At 41.7% G+C, this 16,648-nt stretch overlaps 1 protein-coding gene and 1 long non-coding RNA gene across 2 annotated transcripts; one reads left to right on the forward strand and one right to left on the reverse strand.

Moving 5' to 3' along the window:
- Positions 1–1,397: 1,397 nt before the first annotated feature.
- LOC115005465 (uncharacterized) lies at positions 1,398–3,363 on the forward strand. Its single transcript, XR_003831951.1, has 2 exons — positions 1,398–1,459; positions 3,010–3,363. It is a non-coding gene; the product is annotated as an uncharacterized LOC115005465 (long non-coding RNA).
- A 263-nt stretch (positions 3,364–3,626) lies between these two features.
- Positions 3,627–15,244, reverse strand: chodl (chondrolectin). Its single transcript, XM_029427291.1, has 6 exons — positions 14,586–15,244; positions 6,540–6,715; positions 6,290–6,462; positions 5,509–5,696; positions 5,167–5,347; positions 3,627–4,422 (listed from the first exon to the last, which is right to left on the reverse strand). Exons 1-6 carry the CDS (start codon positions 14,671–14,673, stop codon positions 4,338–4,340), a joined length of 891 nt encoding a protein of 296 aa, XP_029283151.1. The 5' UTR covers positions 14,674–15,244; the 3' UTR covers positions 3,627–4,337.
- Between the last annotated feature and the right edge of the window lie 1,404 nt (positions 15,245–16,648).

The following is a 16,648-nucleotide window of genomic DNA, read 5'->3' on the forward strand; positions in this document are numbered from 1 at the left end:
GTTTCCTCTCCTCGTTTCCTCTCCTCTCATCTCTTTGTTTCCTCTCTCCTTTTTTCCTATCCTCCTTTCTCCTCTCTCTCTCTCTCTCTCTCTCTCTCCTCTCCTTGTTTCCTCTCCTCCTCCTCCTCCTCTCTCCTTGTTTCCTATCCTCTCTCCTCTCCTTGTTTCCTATCCTCTCTCCTCCTCTCCTCTCCTCTCGTCCTCTCTCTCCTCTCCTTGTTTCCTCTCCTCTCGTCCTCTCTCTCTCTCCTTGTTTCCTCTCTCCTCCTCTCTCTCGCCTTGTTTCCTCTCCTCCTCTCTCCTTGTTTCCTATCCTCTCTCCTCCTCTCCTCTCCTTGTTTCCTCTCCTCTCGTCCTCTCTCTCTCCTCTCCTTGTTTCCTCTCCTCTCGTCCTCTCTCTCGCCTTGTTTCCTCTCCTCTCGTTTCCTCTCCTCATCTCCTTGTTTCTTCTCTCCTCCTCCTCTCCTCTCCTTGTTTCCTCTCCTCCTCTCTCCTTGTTTCCTATCCTCTCTCCTCCTCTCCTTGTTTCCTCTCTCCTTCTCTCTCACCTTGTTTCCTCTCCTCTCGTTTCCTCTCCTCTCCTTGTTTCCTCTCTCCTCCTCTCTCTCACCTTGTTTCCTCTCCTCTCGTTTCCTCTCATCTCTTTGTTTCCTCTCTCCTCTCCTTTTTTCCTATCCTCCTTTCTCCTCTCTTCCTCCTCTCCTTGTTTCCTTCTCCTCTCTCCTCCTTCCTCCTCTCTCTCCTCTCCTTGTTTCCTCTCTCCTCCACTTCCTACATAGGTTGTGGACGTTCGTAACTGATGAGGTTTCCATGGTGACAGGTATCGGATTAATAGATTTATAACGAGGTATTTTTAACGACATTTAAAGTGTTTTTTAACTCTGTTCAGGGTCCAACATGAAGAACCCTTTTCTTTCTACACGCTATACTACTAGATACTCCATCGGTGCTTCCAGTCATCCCGATCCTCCGTGCATCTGGCTAGCTCGCCAGTATTTTCTGCTCCCGCATCTTTCCTGAGTACGTCCACGTATGTTATTGCGGGACGCCCTCGTGATCGGTGCCCGTGTGTTGGCTCCCACAGCACAAGTTTGCTGGCTGGCAGCTCTTGGTGTCTCTGGCAGTGACCTGCCAGCCTCATTCTCCTCACTGCTGTTTTCTCACCCACCCTTAGCGCCCCCCCATACAAGTGCGTGTTGGTGACATGCTCATCCTTGTTGATGCCAAGTACCACACGCAGCATTCTCGTGTAGCACCCATCTAGGGATTTCTGCAGGGTGGGCTTCAGGGTCCAGCATGCACTGCCATACAGGAAAACAGACTCCACTGTTGCATGGAAGAAGCTGAGTTTCATTTGTCGGGGGAGGTTGGAGTTCCACACACAGGTCATGCCGTTCAGGGCCCTCCATGCAAGCGCCTTCCTCACTTTAAGGTCGGACGAGTTGACCCACGAGCCCAGGTATTTGAAATCATTAACTTGTTGTTTTTAGAGGTGGATGGTCCGGGGGGATGTTATGTTATGAACTCAGTTTTCTTGCCATTTAGCTGAAGGCCAACCACGACTTTTTTAACAATATTTTTCTACACGCTATACTACGACTTTTTTAACAATATTTTTCTACACTCTACGACTTTTTTTAACAATATTTTTCTACACGCTATACTACGACTTTTTTAATGATATTTTTCTACACGCTATACTACGACTTTTTTAACGATATCTTTCTACACTATACTATGACTTTTTTAACGATATTTTTCTACACTCTACGACTTTTTTAACGATATTTTTCTACACTCTACGACTTCAACGATATTTTTCTACACGCTATACTACGACCTTTTTAACAATATTTTTCTACACTGACTTTTTTAACGATATTTTTCTACACGCTATACTACGACTTTAACGATATTTTTCTACACTACGACTTTAACGATATTTTTCTACACGCTATACTACGACTTTTTTAACGATATTTTTCTACACTATACTACGACTTTTTTAACGATATTTTTCTACATGCTATACCACAACTTTTTTAATGATATTTTTCTACACTCTACGACTTTAACGGTATTTTTCTACACTATACTACGACTTTTACGATATTTTTCTACACTATACTACAACTTTTTTAACGATATTTTTCTACACGCTATACCACAACTTTTTTAACGATATTTTTCTACACTCTACGACTTTAACAATATTTTTCTACACGCTATACTACGACTTTTTTAACGATATTTTTCTACACTATATGACTTTTTTAACAATATTTTTCTACACGCTATACTACGACTTTAACGATATTTTTCTACACTATACTACGACTTTTTTAACGATATTTTTCTACACGCTATACCACAACTTTTTAACGGTATTTTTCTACACTATACTATGACTTTTTTAACGATATTTTTCTACACGCTATACTACGACTTTAACGATATTTTTCTACACTATACTACAACTTTTTTAACGATATTTTTCTACACGCTATACTACGACTTTAACGATATTTTTCTACACTATACTACAACTTTTTTAACGATATTTTTCTACACGCTATACTACGACTTTAACGATATTTTTCTACACTATACGACTTTTTTAACGATATTTTTCTACACTACGACTTTTTTAACGATATTTTTCTACACTCTATACCACAACTTTTTTAACGATATTTTTCTACACTCTACGACTTTAACAATATTTTTCTACACGCTATACTACGACTTTAACAATATTTTTCTACACGCTATACTACGACTTTAACGATATTTTTCTACACGCTATACCACAACTTTAACGATATTTTTCTACACTCTACGACTTTAACGATATTTTTCTACACGCTATACTACGACTTTAACAATATTTCTCTACACGCTATACTACAACTTTATTTCCGCCACACTATACAACAACTTTCTATGTGAGGACACCTCCTCTCAGTTGAGTGGAGGTGTCCTTTGTTTTTTTCCTTCTTTGTTTTACAGGGCGGAGGGTCGTCAGCATCACCTGGTCAGGTGTGGTTCCTGATATAAAAGTTCAACACAAGGAGACCTATCTTTCCTCACGGGCGCGGCTGCTGTTTTCTTCTGTCTGTTGGAAACATTTTCAGACATCCACACGTTTACATGACTGATTACTACTGTTAGGAAGGTTACCTGTGAAATGTAATACATTATGTAACTATTTATATTACTTCATCAAAGTTAATGGTAAATGGACAATTACAGTTATTTTGAAATGTAGTTATTTAACTTTGCTACATGTTACTAGTTACTCCCCAACACTGCTTTCACGTTTGTTCCGTGTGTTAATAAAGAAATGTATTTATTAGTTATTAACTCGTCTGGTCTCACATTTCTGTCCCAGCCTTGAGCTGTGACATGACATACTGACCCTTCTTAATGACCAACTATACACCACATACTATACAATGACTTTTTTAATATATTGTAAATGATGTTATGGTTGGCTGTGGCTTAATGAGTTAAATATTGGGAAACTAAACTGTCTTTTTCGACATACTATACTATGACTTTTCTTAGGACAATTCTTTCATACACACACAAATAAACAAACAAATGGAGGCAGCTGATAGGTTGTCACAGAAAGCGTTTTATTCATGACAAAGTACTCGCACACGTTAGTGTGGATGTTCCTTAGCGGATGGTTCAACTGATCAATCACGTATTAAGCATTTCCATGGTGACAGGAATCCGAAGGTCATTTACAGTGTTGGTAATTCCCCAGACTCAGACTGAATGAGACTGAGTTATATTTCTAATGTTTCCTGGTCAACAGGGATTTTAAATGAGAAGAAATACATTAAAATGACTCACATATAGAAACATATATATACATACACAGGGCTCACGTGTATGTTACATGTCATTTGCATGATAGTGCACGGCTGTCAACTCTCAGCTTTGACCCAGACACTTCACACTGCAGATTTATGACGGTAACGCAAACACTGATATGATAGTTGGAGTAGCCGTTATGTGACTTTAAGACAAACTCATCAGTAATTAATGTGCAGCACCTGTTTGATTTTCATGCAAACATTCTGGTGTCTTAACAAGAAGCACGATGACCACGTGAATAAATTATGATGTTTGTTTAGAAACGAGTCTGTGAGTCTCAAAGAAAAACACTTCTGATTCATAAGATGGTGCTGGGTCTGTAGCGGAGCGACACACACACACACACACACAAAACATAAACTCTCCACCTGTCTGTCACGATGAAGATGATTGGCTGTCGCTGTGATGTCACTGTGAGGTCACTGTGAGGTCACTGTGAGGTCACTATGAGGTCAGACCTCCTGGTCTGGTTTGGGCGTCCCGGAGATCCACAGGGTTGAGTGGACGGCGTTGGCGGCCGTCTTAGTGCGAGGAGAACTACAGGGAGAGACATTTACACAGAGTATATTTATATTATATATTTATATTATATTATATATTAATATTATATATTTATACTTTTACTGCAGTAAAGGCTGTGAGTACCGGACAAAGTTATTTGCTGCTCCTGACTAAACATACAGACGTTATACTGAATGTAGAAACGAAAAAGCTCCAGATTCAGCAGAAACACCTGAACTCATGCCAGGTATTGACTCACACACACACACACACAAATACACAAATACACACACACACACACACACACACACACACTAAAGCAGGGCAGTGAGCCAGGAGCTGTAAATCATCTCGTGTTAACAAGACATCTGAGTGTGTGACCTGTCATAATCACTGAGTAAGCACCCCACACACACACACACACACACGCACACGCACACACGCACACACACACACACACGCCCTGCATTGTCAGCAGTAACAGTGGTTACTGGGACCTTATTTAAGAAACAATATGAACACACAGTATTAAACAGAGAGATACAAATAATATTTTCAATCCTGTCTGAACTACACATGTGATGTTTGTACGTTTAAAAGATAATTAATGTCTGAACTGGTGTTTTTCTGTGCGATGCATTTTTACATCAATCTATTTATTAGAATCCTTGTCATGAATACTTTCACACAGAAGGCGAATATTACACAGCAATAAAAAGCGAAGTAATTGTCAATTTTAGAAAGACTTTTGTATTTGTAGTTTCTGTAGTTCAGTCTCACCTTCTACTGAGCATCTGGAAACAGCATGTCCCAGAAGCCACCAGGATGAGTAGCAGCAGGGGGATTGTGGGTAAAATGACGTACACCAGCAGCATGCCTGAAGCCCCCGCCATGGTCACCTGGGGGGGGACTTTCTCGCTGCCTGTAGGCTGTCTGACCACACCTCCACCTGTAGTCGCCTCTGAGAGCACACACACACACACACACACACACACACACACACACACACAGACACACACATACACACACAGTTCAATGTATTATCTGTATTTATAACTGGAGCTGTTATACTTGACATTTGTATTGTGGAAGTTATGACCTTATAAGGACTTTCCTGCTTACCTGTGCCCTGCCCTCCAGGTGTGTTACCTGTGGGTTCGTATTTGCAGATGAAGTTGTGTTTCATGTTGCAGCGGTCGTCGTTCCATTGGTAGAGATAAGCCCCGCCTAGACCAGGAAGTGCAGTTGGTTGATGGTACATCACGACGCAGGACTCTCCTCCACAGGATGGCTCGTCAAAGTACCAGTTCCTAAATCCATTACCAGAGACGGTTAGAAAGGAGACTAAGAGTCACTTCCTGTATCTTGTGTAACATGGGTTCCTCCACTGAACCGCCCCTTTACTAGGTGCCGGTCCTGAGACTAAAAGCCGATCCTGAGACTAGAGGCCGGTCCTCAGACTAGAGGCCGGTCCTGAGACTAGAGGTCGGTCCTGAGACTAGAGGCCGGTCCTGAGACTAGAGGCCGGTCCTGAGACTAGAGGTCGGTCCTGAGACTAGAGGCCGGTCCTGAGACTAGAGGTCGGTCCTGAGACTAGGGGTCGGTCCTGAGACTAGAGGCCGGTCCTGAGACTAGAGGCCGGTCCTGAGACTAGAGGCCGGTCCTGAGACTAGATGCCGGTCCTGAGACTAGGGGTCGGTCCTGAGACTAGAGGCCGGTCCTGAGAGTAGGGGCCGGTCCTGAGACTAGAGGCCGGTCTTGAGACTAGAGGCCGGTCCTGAGACTAGGGGTCGGTCCTGAGACTAGAGGCCGGTCCTGAGACTAGAGGCCGGTCCTGAGACTGGGGGTCGGTCCTGAGACTAGGGGCCGGTGAAATAGAAACCCATAGAAATCATAGACTCACCTGAAAGAAGCTAGACTGCCGTCGGTCCAGTGGTAGAGCTGTGGACAGGAAGTGAAGGTGTTGCTGAGTTCAGGATGAGTCTGATCGACTCCGTCCACACGAGTCAGACCGATCCAGAAATCCCCATCCGCTATACCTCCTTCTGCACCACCCACTGCTCCTGAACGCAGCTCCTGGGCACGAGGAGGAAGAAGGGAAAGATGAGAGGGGGAAGAGAAGAAGATGAAGAAGACCACGTAGTCTGTCTCACCTGCAGCAGATTCTCGATGTCTGTCTGCTCCGCCGGACTCTCGATGCTGAGCAACGACCCTCTGTCCATCTCGCAGGCCTGACGCGCCTCCCTGAATGCAACACGGCTCGTCACGTCGTGAAAATATGCAATCTTATAGCAGGGACGCTTTGGCCCTCCCAAACACACCGTCTGACCTGAGAGGGAAAGAGAGAGTCATACTCCCGCCCACTTTTTATTGACAGGGGATCTCATTCCTTAAGCCTCAACTAGTAGTAAGCTTCTGTTTGATTGATCCTAATGAGGAGGCTTCTTTCTTGCGTGATCCCCCTTAAAAAGCTTTTCTCTTCCTTGATCCTTGACTAGGAGGCTTCACTCTTATTTGATCACTACCTAGGAGGCTTTCTTCCTGCATGTTCCCCAAAAAGCTAGCTTATGTGTACTTGAACCCTAACTGGGAGGCTTCTTCCTTTTTGCTTTATCCTTAACTAGAAGGCATGTTTTTGTGTGATCCACTATAAAACGCTTTCCTTTTCCTTGATCGTGACTAGGAGGCTTCCTTTGTACTTGATCCCTAACAAAGAGGCTTCCTCGTAGTTGATTCCTAACAAGGAGTATTTTTTTTCATCGACCACAAACGAGGACACTTCTTTCTTTATCCCGACGAGGAAGTTTCCCTTTTGCTTGATCCTAGATTACTTTCCTTTTGAGTGCTCTGTAAACAGCTTCCTCCTAAGGATACTTCCCTCTTGCTTAATTGCTAGCTAGGCGGCTCCCTTCTTTCATGATTCCTAATTAGGTCGCAGAAAAAATGATGGCATTGTACGTTTCAGCAAACCAGAGATACCTTAAATATCTAAATTTTTGCATTTGGTCAGAGGAAGAGACGGAGTATATCGAGCAATGTTACGTTAGAAAGTCAGCTAAGAATGGGGCGTCCCGACCCGTCCTCAACCGGTAGCACAGGCGTCCCATATACAAAGGCTTAGTCCTTGCCCACAGCGGCCACTGGTTCGAGTCCGACCTGTGGCGTTTGCTGTATGTCGTTTCCTCTCTCTCTCCCCTTTCACAATCTGCACTATTCTATCATAAAGGCATGAAAAGCCCAAAAATATAACTAAAAAGAAAGTCAGCTAAGGATGATTGTTATTTATTCACGCTAGTTCTGTTGTTACGTTATTATTTTTAACACAAACCATGATCTATTTTCTGACCTTAGCTACAAAGTTTTGTTTCCTAAACCTAACCAATCGTTTCACAACAATAACTACGTTTCTGCAAGCACGATACGTATTTTTGGTTCAGAAACGTCAACATTCAACTTTTTTATGCCGACTAGGTTCAATCAGGACGCTTCGTCACGTGATGCCTTACTGGACGATATTAGACACGTTCACACGAACTACGCTGAGATCAGTTCAGCAAAGTCACTGAGAAAAAAGCTAAAAACACTGAGTGTGTGTGTGTGTGTGCGTGTGTGTGTGTGCGTGTGTGTTTTAAGTGAATGGCTGCAGTGATTAATACACAGTCTGGTTAAAACAGCCGACACACACTCAGAGCTACTTTAAGTGATTAGCTGGATTCTCTTCTGCACCATCATCACTTTATGTTAAAGCCATAGCTTTAAAGCTCCATATCTATCTGTCTGTCTCTCAGCCCGTCTGTCTCTCTCAGCCCGTCTGTCTCTCTCTCAGCCCGTCTGTCTCTCTCCCAGCCCGTCTGTCTCTCTCTCAGCCCGTCTGTCTCTCTCCCAGCCCGTCTGTCTCTCTCTCAGCCCGTCTGTCTCTCTCCCAGCCCGTCTGTCTCTCTCCCACCCCGTCTGTCTCTCTCCCAGCCCGTCTGTCTCTTCTATTCAAAGAGTTTTACAACAAAGGAAGGTAATGGAAGAAAATAAAGGAGCTTTGTGTTCAAATTGTCGCTTCAGGATTTATTAAATTATCGACTACGTGACGCATTATGAGCTCTGACGAAGATCATTAATACCGCCTGGTACTGGCATTACTGCAGGGGTGGGGAGGTGGAAAATTATTGTTTGATCATTTTTATGATTTATATAATAAACAAAGACAAATCGGCCTGTTAGTAAAAACTTAACAAACCTTTTAATTTACAATGTCTGTTGAATCTAAACATAACATAACATTAACTAAACATAACATTAACTAAACATAACATAACTAAACATAACATAACTAAACATAACTAAACATAACATAACTAAACATAACATAACATTAACTAAACATAACATAACTAAACATAACATAACATTAACTAAACATAACATAACTAAACATAACATAACTAAACATAACGTGGTTACGGTAAGCGCGTCATTTCCGGTTGTTAATGTTTCTGTGTTGCTGGTAGCATACTTTGGCAGCTCCAGCTTGACCCAGTTAATGTTGTTATATTCTTGATCACATCGGCTAATTACCTGTCATCTATCTAAACCTATACTTGTACTTCCTAAGCACTTACAACTCTCTCCTTATCCTCCTTCTCTTAGCGACTCTCGCTAAATCCTCAATTCTTTACGCTCCGTTCGGCTCTGCTAACGTTAGCTGCTGCAGCTCGGCAGCTAGCGATGGCATCTCCCTCTTCTGCTCTCTCCTGCTCGGTGTGTTTCATGTTTAGCTATTGCTCTGCCTCCTTTAGTGATAATGGTACGTGTATTAAATGTAGTTTATATGCAGGGTTGGAGGCGAGTTTTAGAGGGATAGATGAGCGGCTCCGCACCATGGCTAGTCAGCGGTTAGCAAGTGTAGCTGTTAGCAAGCCCCCTATAGTCGGTGCGGGTCGACCAGTGGTATCTCCTGTTAGCCGTCCCCGGCGGGACCCGAGCAGCCGGGAGACTGGGTGACTGTCCGAAAGAAGTGTTATCAGAAGCCCATGGTTCACCACCAACCGCTTGCTGTTTCTAACAGATTCTCCCCACTCAGTGACACACCAGCTGAGAAGCCAACTCTGGTTATCGGTAGCTCAATTTTGAGATACGTTCATTTTGAGACACCAGCGACGACAGTCACGTGCATTCCTGGTGCCAGAGCGGGCGACATAGAAGCACATTTGAAACTGCTGGCTAAGGCTAAACGTAAATACAGTAAGATTGTTATTCACGTCGGCGGTAATGACATGCGATTGCGTCAATCGGAGTGTACTAAAGTTAATGTGGAGTCGGTGTGTACATTTGCCAAAACAATGTCGGACTCCGTAGTTTTCTCTGGTCCTCTGCCAAATCTTTTGAATGATGACATGTTTAGCCGCATGTCATCATTCCGTCGCTGGCTCTCACCGTGGTGTCCAGATAATGATGTGGGCTTCGTAGACAATTGGCGGACTTTCTGGGGAAGACCTGGTCTGATTAGGAGTGACGGCATCCATCCTACTTTGGCTGGAGCAGATCTCATATCCAATAATATTACAAAGTCTATTAGTGGACCTAATCCATGACAACCCAGAGTTGAGACCAGGAGACAGAGTTGCAGTCTTACACACTTCTCTGTGCTTCTTTCCGGGCAGTCACCCACTCAAATCCCCATGTGTCTGCCCCACGACCACTGAAACTAATCAAGTCTATGGTTAACAGAAGAGGAGTTATACATGAAAACCTAATTAAAATAAACACCACCGCTGCAAAAGTGCAACTAAATCGAAACATTAAATGTGGGCTCTTAAACATCAGATCTTTATCAACGAAAGCTGGATTGGTAAATGATTTAATATCAGATAATAAGATTGATTTATTTTGTCTCACTGAAACCTGAGACATGAAGAATATGTCAGTCTAAATGAATCCACTCCACCTGGTCATATTAATACTCACATTCCTCGAGGTACTGGCCGAGGAGGTGGAGCTGCGGCCATATTTGACTCAAACCTCTTGATCAATCCTAATCCTAAACTAAACTATAACTCTTTTGAAAGCCTTGTTCTTACGCTCTCAAACCCAACATGGAAACAATAAAGCCAGTTTTATTTGTTACTGTGTACCGCCCTCCTGGTCTGTATTCTGAAGTTCTATCTGAACTCTCAGAACTTTTATCAAGTTTAGTCCTTAAAACAGATAAAGTAATTATTGTAGGTGACTTTAATATTCATGTGGATGTTGATAGTGAGCCTTAATAATGCATTTATCTCAATATTAGATTCACTGGGTTCAGTCAGAATGTACATGAACCAACTCACTGTTTAAACCACACTCTGGACCTTGTTCTGGGATATGGTGTTGAAATTGAAAGTTTATTAGTGTGTCCACATAATCCTCTTTTATCAGACCATTTTTAATAACTTTTGAAGTCCTGTTACTGGACTACAAGCCAGCAGGCAGAACATCCTACGCTCGATGTTTATCTGAAAGTGCTGTGACTAAATTTAAGGAAGTGATTCCATCAGCACTTAATTCAACACCAGGACTCAATATCAATATAACAGAGGACTCCAATGCTAACTTTAGTCCCTCCCAAATTAATCATCTTGTTGATAGCGCTGCAGCCTCACTGCGAATAACACTCGACTCTGTCGCTCCTCTAAAGAAGAAGATTATAAAACAGAAAAAGAAAGCTCCGGCTTAATTTACAAATCCGCAAACTAAAACAAAAGTCGAGAAATCTTGAAAGTAAATGGCGTTCCACTAAATTGGAAGAATCTCGTTTAGTCTGGTTAGATCATCTTAAAATGTATAAGAAGGCTCTCCGTAATGCAGAGCAGCTTATTACTCTTCCTTAATAGAAGAACATAAGAACAACCCCAGGTTTCTGTTCAGCACTGAGGCTGACAGAGAGTCACATCTCTACAGAGCCTTCTGTTCCTATATCTCTCAGTAGTGACGACTTCATGAGCTTCTTTAACCATAAAATTATAATTATTAGAGACTAAATTAATCTCCTCCCTGACCTCAATCAGTAATGACTTAACTTCAACCTCCAGAACCTTAAAAACATCTGTAACTCCTGAAATATATCTAGACTGTTTTACTCCAATCAACCTTAACCAACTAACTTCAACAATCTCATCGTCTAACCATCAACCTGTCTTTTAGACCCGATTCAACTAAACTGTTTAAAGAAGTTTTACCCTTAATTAACACCTCGTTATTAAATATGATCAACCTGTCTCTATTATCTGGCTACGTACCAAAATCCTTTAAAGTAGCTGTAATAAAACCACTTCTTAAAAAGCCTAGTCTTGATCCAGAGGTTTTAGCCAACTATAGGCCGATATCTAACCTTCCCTTTCTCGCTAAAATCCTTGAGAAAGCAGTCGCAAAACAGTTGTGTGACTTTTTACATAATAATAGTTTATTTGAGGTTTTTCAATCTGGATTTAGAGTTCATCATAGCACAGAGACGGCACTGGTGAAAGTTACCAATGACCTTCTATTGGCATCAGACAAAGGACTTGTCTCTGTTCTTGTCTTGTTAGACCTCAGTGCTGCTTTCCACACTGTTGATCAGAACATTCTACTACAGAGACTGGAACATTGTGTTGGCATAAAAGGAACCGCACTAAGCTGGTTCAAGTCCTATTTATCTGAGCGATCTCAATTTGTACTTGTTAACGATAAATCCTCCATGACAGCCAAAGTCAGTCTTGGAGTTCCGCAGGGTTCTGTACTTGGACCGATTCTATTCACCTTATATATGCTTCCTTTGGGCAATATTATAAGGAACCACTCTATAAACTTTCATTGTTATGCGGATGATACCCAATTATATCTATCAATTAAACCAGATGAAACCAATCAATTGGCTAAACTTCAAGCCTTAAGGACATAACAACTTGGATGTCCTGCAACTTTTTGATGTTAAACACAGACAAAACTGAAGTTATTATACTTGGCCCTAAACGCCTCCGAAACGCATTTTCTAATGACATAGAAGCTCTGGATGGCATTAATTTGGCCTCCAGCACCACTGTAAGGAATCTTGGCGTCATCTTTGATCAAGATCTGTCATTTAACTCCCACATAAAACAAATCTCAAGGACTGCCTTCTTTCATCTACGTAACATTGCAAAAATAAGACACATCCTGTCTCAAAATGATGCAGAAAAACTAGTCCATGCATTTGTTACTTCAAGGCTGGATTACTGCAACTCATTGTTATCAGGTTGTCCCAAAAAGTCGCTTAAGACTCTTCAGTTGATCCAAAATGCAGCGGCACGTGTATTGACAAGAACAAGGAAACGGGATCATATTACTCCTGTATTAGCTGCTCTGCACTGGCTCCCGGTAAAATACAGAATAGAATTCAAAATCCTTCTCCTGACTTACAAATCAATTAATGGTCAGGCTCCAGCATATCTTAAAGATCTCATAGTACCTTATAAACCAACTAGAGCATTGCGCTCCCAGACTGCAGGGTTACTTGTGGTTCCTAGAGTCTCTAAGAGTACAATGGGAGCCAGAGCCTTCAGCTATCAAGCTCCTCTCCAGTGGAACCAGCTTCCAGTTTGTGTTCGGGAGGCAGACACACTCTCCACATTTAAGAGTAGGCTAAAGACTTTCCTTTTTGATAAAGCTTATAGTTAGGGCTGGCTCAGGTTTTCCCTGGATCAGCCCCTAGTTATGCTGCTATAGGCTTAGACTGCCGGGGGACACCTCCCTGCTCTCCTCCTTCTCTTCCTCTCTCTTCCCATCCCTCTCTCTTCTTCTCCCTCTCTATCTGTATGCATTTATGTAAATGTATGTTACTAACTCACCATCCGGGGTATCATCATCCGGAGTGTCTGTGTCTCATGTGGCAGGTTGCCACTGATAAAGTTTACGTCAGGATCATGAATCGTGACAGCGCCTGCTGACCTGGTCCTGCTGGACACCGGGAAGCCTTATTGACATTTTCCTGGATTCATCCAAACTTTCTATTTCTTTTTTTTCCAACACAACATAATCTCTGTCAAATGTTGTATTTGTACTATGTTGTTTATCCTGTACACACGACATCTATTGCACGTCTGTCCGTCCTGGGAGAGGGATCCCTCCTCAGTTGCTCTCCCTGAGGTTTCTTCCATTTTTTCCCCTTTAATTTTGGGGTTTCTTTTAGGAAGTTTTTCCTTGTGCGATGCGAGGGTCTAAGGACAGAGGGTCAAAGGACAGAGGGTCTAAAGACAGAGGGTCTAAGGACAGAGGGTCTAAGGACAGAGGGTCTAAAGACAGAGGGTCTAAGGACAGAGGGTCTAAGGACAGAGAGTCTAAGGACAGAGGGTCTAACGACAGAGAGTCTAAGGACAGAGGGTCTAAGGACAGAGGGTCTAAGGACAGAGAGTCTAAGGACAGAGGGTCTAAGGACAGAGGATGTCGTAACCTGTACAGTCTGTAAAGCACACTGAGACAAATGTATAATTTGTGATATTGGGCTATACAAATAAATTTGATTTGATCTGATTTGATAACATAACTAAACATAACATTAACATAACTAAACATAACATAACATAACTAAACATAACATAACTAAACATAACTAAACATAACATAACTAAACATAACATAACTAAACATAACTAAACATAACATAAATAAACATAACAACATTAACATAACTAAACATAACATAACTAAACATAACATAAATAAACATAACAACATTAACATAACTAAACATAACATAACTAAATATAACAAACATTAACATTAATATTACATTAACATAACAGAACAAACAGCTGAAATGTAAAATTAAAGTATTTCAGGCACTATTTACATGTTTAAAATAGAACAGAGAAGAATTATATTCTTTTCTCTTATGTTTAATGGCTTTACTCAGATTTGGGCTGAATGGATTTATTATTATGGGATTTTAAATGAAATTTTCCCTTTTATAGTATAAATGAAATCATGGGTTGAATGGTATTTCGTAAAAAAACTACTGCTTTAAATATAATTTATATAGTATCTTAAATCCATAAATTAATATTATAAAAAACAACCCTGAGACTAAAAACAAAACCCATTGAAACCACTTCATATGAGATGAACTCACTGTTCATTAAGAATCCTGTAAAGTAATAAAGATAATTTTAAAGGAAAAACAAAGAATTATTTTACATTTTATTTTCTTAACTCACCGCTCACCACTCGCACTGCGTTCACCCGGGTTACCATCATCGCCATAACGACCCCGAGCATCAACACCGTCACCGGGTAACGTGCCATCGTGATTGCACAAATTAAAACAAATCTGCTGAAGTTATTAAAACAAAAAAACAAAACAACATTTCAAAATAAAGGCCCTGCTCCTGGTTTGTTTTCTCAAGTTTTTCTGTTAATCTCCATTTTCCTTCACTTCCTCTCTCGTCTCCTCTTCTCTCGTCTCTTCTTCTCTCGTCTCTTCTTCTCTTCTCTCGTCTTTTCTTCTCTTCTCTCGTCTTTTCTTCTCTTCTCTCGTGTCTTCTCTTTTTCTCTCTTATCTGCTGATGTGAAGTGCGAGGCAGAGAGTGTCTCTGTCTCCCCTTCCTCCCCCACTCTCTCCCTCTGATCGATCCTCCCTACAGAGCCTCAGCTGTAACCTCCTACTTCATTAAGCCCTGGGGGCCTACACACACACAGTTTAATTCACTTACACACACTGGGAGCTGATTGGTTCCCAGCAGAGCAGCTGATCGATACATGAGGCTTCACACGCTGCTCCGATGTTCGTCTGACAAACACTTTGAATCCACATCGATCCAGTGAAGCTAGGCTAACAGTTTCCCTCTGCTTAGTCTTTGTGCTAAACTAGGCTAACAGTTTCCCTCTGCTTAGTCTTTGTGCTAAGCTAGGCTAATAGTTTCCCTCTGCTTAGTCTTTGTGCTAAGCTAAGCTAACAGTTTCCCTCTGCTTCCAGTCTTTGTGCTAAGCTAGGCTAACAGTTTCCCTCTGCTTCCAGTCTTTGTGCTAAGCTAGGCTAACAATTTCCCTCTGCTTAGTCTTTGTGCTAAGCTAGGCTAACAGTATCTCTCTACTTCCAGTCTTTGTGCTAAGCTAGGCTAACAGTTTACCCCTGCTTACAGTCTTTGTGCTAAGCTAGGCTAACACAATTATATGAGGTCGAGGTTTTTCATCGTCTGCAGAAGAACCAATCAGCTGATTCCTCCTCTTCCTCCTCCTTAAATGTATGTTGTGATTATAAGATACAGAAGTTTTGGTGAAAGTGTCTAAGGATATTTTTAAATATTAAACTGAACATAACACTCCTCCTCCTGTGTGACGGATGTTGGAGGTTGGGAGCGGCGCTGCGCCAGAAGCACTTTGTTGTTCTTCGGGTGGAAAACAGAAATCAATGGAAGCCTGAGCTGCTTTCAATGTCGCTCACTAGTCTGCATTGAGCGGTTTAATGCGTGTGCACAGTCCCTGAACGCAGCACGGAAAGACACCAAAACACAAATTAAACTTCAGCAGTTCATGAAAATATAAAAACACTGCAGGTAGTACACGAAGTAGTGAAGTAAAATATTAAAATATTAATTTATTATAATTAAAGAAATTACATAAAAATAATATTGGAGATTGTTCTTCATGCAGAAAAATAATAAAAGTCCCTTCATTATATTACAGCTGTTCTTTATATACATATTAATATCTTCACACTGTAGTGACTGATAGGAAAGTGTGTGTGTGTGTGTGTGTTATTATCAGATCATTTTACTGACACACTTAGACTCTGAAACTCAACCCGTGTGTATGTGTGTATGTGTGTATGTGTGTGTGTTGACCTCAGTTTGAGCCCAAAACTCTAAATTGTCTGAAAGGAAGTGCACCTGACAGACAGACACACACACACACTGTTTGTATAAACAAACATTTACATAATCACACACACACACACCTGTTAGATCTCTCCATTGTCTGTATTGATCGGCTGCAGGCAGCTGATCGTCTCCATCCAGAAACACACTTACTGCTGATTACCACACACACACACGCACACGCACACACACACACACACACCTGTCAATCACACAGACAATGTTCCGTCAAAGAGCTGTGGATCAATAAAGTTTCTCTAAATTTCTAAATGTGGATTTATGAAGCAGATTCAATCCGACCGAGCAGCCGCTCAGACTGCATGATGGGACATTAACCTTGTGTGTGTGTGTGTGTGTGTGTGTTAAAGGTCTGTAAATTAACCTGCTGTGAAAAATCTATCTGC

Source organism: Cottoperca gobio, unplaced genomic scaffold (genome assembly GCF_900634415.1).
Source record: "Cottoperca gobio unplaced genomic scaffold, fCotGob3.1 fCotGob3_309arrow_ctg1, whole genome shotgun sequence".
In the NCBI taxonomy this organism is placed as follows: Eukaryota; Metazoa; Chordata; class Actinopteri; order Perciformes; family Bovichtidae; genus Cottoperca; species Cottoperca gobio.